The 6,290-nt window shown below is 36.9% G+C and overlaps 1 protein-coding gene across 1 annotated transcript in view; it reads left to right on the top strand.

The window, feature by feature from the left end:
* Nucleotides 1-3,244, top strand: part of LOC146451330 (transcription termination factor 3, mitochondrial-like) — a 5,848-nt gene extending 2,604 nt beyond the window's left edge. The window contains exon 2 of the mRNA XM_085099428.1: nucleotides 2,245-3,244. Within this exon, the coding sequence (XP_084955554.1) occupies nucleotides 2,245-2,814 (570 nt within the window). The 3' untranslated portion in view covers nucleotides 2,815-3,244. The remainder of the gene's footprint in view (nucleotides 1-2,244) is intronic.
* The last annotated feature ends 3,046 nt before the right edge of the window (nucleotides 3,245-6,290 follow it).

Genomic DNA, 6,290 nt, shown 5'->3' with positions numbered 1-6,290 from the left:
CAAACGCCCCAGTTAGAGTTCAGTACGTCTGCTAATTCTTGGCGCTGTATTGCGGATCCATCACATTTACTTGATACACTAATTATAATCTCAATATCCTTACTTCCTAAAAACTACGTGAAAAAAATTGCTTTTAGTTCGGGAAAGAAAAAGCGTTCGCAATTAGGCAAACTGTTCATCAAAAAGAAGTCTTCGTCAATGTGCCGAGGAGGCTGCACTGATCTCCTCCTACTCCTAATTCTACTCCTTTTTTCTATAAAGTCGTTCCTGGTTGCTTCCCATGCTGTTTGGCTGCCTATTGTGATAGGAATCGATTTTGCCTTGTCCAAAACGAAAAACAGCGTCGTGAAACGAACCACTCCCAGTCTCCACATGCTTATTGAAACAGCATTCTATTCGCAAATTCCCATACACCATGCAGCTAAATCTTTAGTACAGTCCGATTGACGGTCATTGGGAGCTAACTCCCAAGAAGGTCGTCCATGCCCCAGATTTCTCACTACCGTACTGAAAGATACTAAGAACTACTAAAATGGTCTTTGACGACATTGAATTTTTTTTTTATATCTCTGATACTAAATTTACAAGACACGTACTTGCTGGCCTTGCTCACCTCTTTTGAGACTTCTAACAACTTGCGCGGCACTCACACGTGTTTACATGCCACGCTTGACATTTCATGAGCTATGACGTAACACAATGAAAGGGTTTACAATTTCACTGGAAGTAACCCTGTTTATCGCCTGAGCATGAATTTTGTGTGCCCTTGGATATAAAATATTGTGTAAAGCCTCGGAGGACGCTAAATGGAGGACAAATAACATTGTAAAACATTGTTGGATTCCTTTTTTGATAGTATTTTAACGCATTAATAAGTAAAGAAATTCACCGTTTTGTCTTGCTCTCCTGCTTCCCGTTCTCTTAGAACTCCTGCCTCCCGCCCCTTCCTCTCCCGTCTCCCGTACCCCTCCCGCCCTCTATTCTCCCGGGCTCCCGCCCCCCTGTCCCCCCCCCCCACGCCATTGTACAATATTCTCTATTTATATCCCTGTTTATACTTAATTGAGAAAAATGTTGTCCCATGTAAAGTGTGAATGATGTGACCTAACGGAATTATGGGGAATTAGCATGTGCATTTTTTTTTTCACGTCCACGCGAAATAAGCAAATTGTAAAACTTAAAATCCAGCCATGCTTTTATTTTTGAGCAAGAAGAATGCAAATGCACATGTAAGCTTGTTAAGAAAGTTTCCCAGTTGCAAGCATGTAAGCTTATTTGGTGGGCCATTGATTTTGTCCGGGGGAGGGGGGTTACTCTTTGGAATTTGTAGTCACATTGTGCAGCTCAGTTCTCCAAACTGTCACCCTATTTCAGACAAAAATATGTAATTTTCTAGTACCCCTTTTCAGACCTGGCTTCAAACATTTATACCCTTTTCTGTAAAAATCCATACTCATTTTTAGACTTTCAGACCAAAATCGTTAAAACCCATACCCTATTTCAGCCAAAACTGCTAAAAAACCTTCTTATACTGGGGAGTACTCCCTGGGGATTTTGTTATTGATGTCAAGAGTTAATTTGATTTGCTTTATTAACTGATAAAACAGTATGAACTGTATCAGTATAATAAGTGTAAAAATAAATGATAAATATTTATTACAAGGATAAAATACTACAATACCAGTAATAATCAAAGATTAGGGAGTGCGTTCGATGATCTCAATCCCAGGCTTTCTCTCCTTTGCCAAGTTTGTGACCACTCCGATAACTTGGATTTGTTTCATGGTAGTCCTGTTTTGCAAATCATGCTCTGTAAAGAACCAACTGGGCCCAGTTGTTCAAAGCCCTATTAAGCTAATCCTGGATTAATATGAACTTTGATTCAAGTTTAATTACTAATCGGTAAAGATTCTTCCAAAATATTTTTTGGCGCTCAGTTTTGACTAGACTTTTCTTTACCTTTACCTTAAATTGGGCTTTAAAACCACTTTCAAAGAGCGAGATGGAAACCTAAATTAAGTTTAATCATAGATTAACGTTAATCAGCTTTCGAACAACCCAGTCCTGGTCTGCTTGCCGCCAGTTAGGATTTTTTTTTTACAAATATTGTGTTTAGTTTACATATTTGGTTCAGACATTTACAGTGTCCCCAATTATCACAACAGTGCTAAATACTTTGACACTTAAAAATAAAGTTGTTGTTGTTATAAGTAATCTGGAATATGTGCTTTTTTCTTTGCTCAGATCACATTTTTTGAAAACTTACAAGTGAAGCCATTGTTTACCACAGATGAAATTCTCCACGTTCTCACAAAGTGTCCTCACATCATTGCCACTTACACCGTGGAATCATTGGATGAAAAGGTCCAATTCTTTGAGAAGGAGCTCAAATTCAACAAACATCACATCAAGAATCTCATTCTCAAACAACCATCGATTATGACATTTAGCAAAGAGGCAATCATGGAAAAATACAATTACTGCTTTGAAAAAATCAACGTGAGTCGATCCAACATAGCTCGCTGCCCTCGCGTGTTTCAATGTTCTATGAAACGCATCAAAGAAAGGCATGAATTTTTGAAGCACTTGGGTCGGATTACAGATGAAATGAGGATTGATGATTATGGACTTGGTCTTATTGTCACAACCCCTAATAGACAGTTTGTAGAACAAGTTGCCAAATCAACCCTGGATGAATTTGATCAATTTAAGAAGGACATGGACTCAATCATCGGTGCTGGTGAGGAAGGTGATGCCAAGCAAATACACCCGAAAGCAGAACACAGTGAAGAGAGTAGTGAACAAAAAACATAGTATCAGAATTATTGGCTCACTAAAACTGCACATTGTTCAGTGTTCCAGGTAACTTTTAAAATCAGGGAGTCAATGAAGAATTTTGAGGGGTCAATAGCTCTGGTTCTCTCTAAATCGTCTTAAGTTTGCCTTTTGTTTTGTCGGGTCAGGAAGCCAGGCTTCTCGGGTTTTTGACCTGAGACCCCTCTCTTATCTGGAACACTGTTGTTACAAATGTGTAGGGACAAAGCCTGCAGCAAACATGAGCAGTAGTTTCCAAGAAATGATGAGGAAGAACTGTGCTCTTGTTTGCCCTGAAACTCTTGCAATGTTCAGTTCCTTTTTTGGAGTCTCAGAATTTAAATCTGTCAACTTGAGTTCAAACTCTCTCTTGTTTCACTGCCAAATCCATTGTGCACTCAGTGACTGTTATGTAGTCAGGTGGGGTCTCAAACAAAAAAATATTTGAATCTGTACGCTGATTGGCTTGTAGCTATTGCCTGTAAGAGTACAGACAATAAAAATGATGTCATGATGTGTAACGCCCGCATCTTCTCAACTGAAAACAAAGCCAATTCCGCCCGTACTTTTTCAATGTTATTGTAGAAACCAAATCGTTGGTCTATGCTCTTATAGACCATAGAATTACGCCGTAAAATTTCAAAACTTGGCAGTGAACCCACTCGCCTGCGACCCGTGATTCCACTTAAATTTTGAACATTTTATGAAGTCATTTTATGGTTTATAAGAGAAAAGACCATGGAAAACTACCATCGTTTTGTTAAATATAATAAAATCAGTGAAAGTTCAGCTTCTTTCTCATTAGCCTGTGTTCAGACCCAATTTAAATGTAAATGTAAATGTAAATTTTAGCCTCACTTTAAAAATTTATGTTAGTCCCCTGTTATAAGTTTTCAGATATTCTTCAGCAAGCAACATGAAAATAATGCCAGATCACAGTTCACTCCCATATACTCTCCTGTTTCTTTTAAGGGTCTAGCCTACAGTTACATGCAGTTTGTGAGAGAAGTTTAGTGGATAAATACCATCTATTGGAAAATATGTTTCAAACAAAATATATAGTTTTTTCGGCTGGAGAAGGGGATGTTTATCCAGTAGGCAACATTATCCTCTCTTTGATTACATTCCAAAGCCTTTCTTTCAGACAACATTTGAAACTGAAGTCGTCGATAATTTTTTTTATTTATTTTCGATAATATTCCTTAATTTTGCGGGGAGTCTAAAAAGATAACTTTGTCTGTGTAATGATGATGATGATAAAAATAATCATGCATTCAATCTTTATTTACACACAAAAACAACTCATCAGTTCGATAAAATATAAAAATACAAGTTAAACTGTTAGTATCAAAATGTATATACTTGTGTAGAGAAAATTGGTCAGCCAACGTTAGCCAACGGTGATGCCGCTTAAGAGAAGGATCCAGTCGGATACTACACGCTTACACTCGAAAAACTTTAAGTTGAATACACAAGAGCAAACAGCGAACTTCTCGTAGGTCCTGCTTTTAATGTGCAGTAAACGTTTCGCGCGCGCCGGCTTCTTCAGTACTTGGAGCAGTGATAATACTTGGAATAAGAGAAATAAACCTAAAGTAGGGTTATATACAAGTAAAATTACAACGGGTTAAAAATGAACAATAAAATGAAAACATTAATTCTAAATTGACAAGTGCGCAGAGGTAAAAATGAATTACCTAACAATAGCGGCAACCGTATGACGTCATTAAATTCAAAATGGCGGTGCGCGGTAAATTTAAACGCGAAAATAGGCGATAATCATATCAAATTTTTAGCACATTTGAGTGTTATTTCTTCTTTTCAAACTAAAATTAAGAACCTGGACATTATTCCCAACAATTTAACGTCGATTTGTTATCAGAGTGGAGGTTCCCTTTAAAACTGGTTCGACCAGTTTCACAGCTCTTACAAAGTAACTTCGGATAGGAAACTGTGGAAAAGTGTTACCAGCTCCGCTGATAGCCTACTGGTGGGTCGATCTCTCAGGCCACCTACGAGATCCACATTGATGCGTAACAGAGGCAACCCTTAGTATACTCTTCCGTCAACTAGAACCGAGAGTTTTAAACAGTGATTCCATAAACAAGATGTCTTTTAAAATTATATTTAATCGGCTTGTGTATTAACTATAGTCTAAATCTAAATGATACATGCATTTTGTACTTATATTTTTTAACCAAGAACGTTTGCTCATTCTCATTCTCAACGTTTGTTTCTTTGGAATTATTAAAGAGCGACAAGAGAGGATGAAGGTGGATTACGATGGGAATAGGGCCTATATGGGGGATTACCTCTCTTACCTTCATCCTCTCTTGAGAGCGATTCAGTATTCTGTGGTGAAAGCTTGTTTTACATTCGTGGTTCAGTTGATGTTGTTGTTTTTTCAGTTCTGTGAGTAGAATAAGGAAGAAGAAGGGCTCATGGTTTATTAGAAGGGTGCTATCCGGCTTTTAAAGAGGACATCATTTTTTTGAAAGAAGGGAAGGGTTAAAAAGCTGAAGTACCCAGGGAGAAGCTAAAGAATCCAAAGCTTTCTGCTAAGAAAATTTCTCGCCGGGTAGAGTATAACTATGGCAATCAAATATATTAATTTTTCCTTTTTAAATGTAATTCAGCCCAATTTAACAAAATCAGAAAGAGTCATTTCAATGAAACCACAGAAACTTACATACTACAACAAGTCTAAAAAGACAAAAGCACGTGCCCTAAACAATTTTAAAGAACGAAGACGTGAATATCTAGATCACTAATCTTCTATTCTTCCACAAATCAAATTATACTGAGCTTGCATAGATGAACCTTTTGTATCCTCGATCACTTTCGTTTTACTGATCTTCTCTTTCATCATTATACTGTATAATTTAATACCACGAATTAACAATTAGTTATTATTTAGTTTCACTTTATCAAATTTTATTTGTTCCCTTCTATCTTTTCATTAAACGGGCAGTTTGACCAAATTTTTAGTGCACCTTTGAATTGTGCCGAACACATGTTTTTATCGGAGAAAATGTTAAAATAATGGTTCGGTATTGTTAACAAGTACCCTACGAGTATTTGCTGTGGACAGTTTGGATGGAAATGGTTATAACTTGAAAAAAGTGCCAAATTTTTTTCAAGTAAAGTTCTCCCTGTGTATTTTGATCAAAATAATAAATTAAGTAATGTCTGTAAGGCCAGGGAAACCTTTTTAATCTCAAGAGGCAGAACACTTCTTCCACATGGCCTCAATATTCGCGAAGAAATTTACTAGCTTTTTTCCTTTCATTATTATTATTATTATTTTTATTTTTTGTTCTTATTATTATTGTTATTTCATTTGCTTCATATTTTATACTATCAATCACTTTAGTTTTACGTAGTTCCGCTATTGCGCAAATATTTGTTATATAAGCGTATGTCCCAATGCAAATTCTCATTGTACCTGAAGAAGGCTGGTTTGGCCAGCCGAAATA

The sequence above is a fragment of the Pavona decussata genome, unplaced genomic scaffold (assembly GCF_977016875.1).
Source record: "Pavona decussata unplaced genomic scaffold, jaPavDecu1.1 SCAFFOLD_391, whole genome shotgun sequence".
Taxonomy (NCBI): domain Eukaryota; kingdom Metazoa; phylum Cnidaria; class Anthozoa; order Scleractinia; family Agariciidae; genus Pavona; species Pavona decussata.
This window is presented reverse-complemented; position numbering and strand designations above follow the sequence as displayed.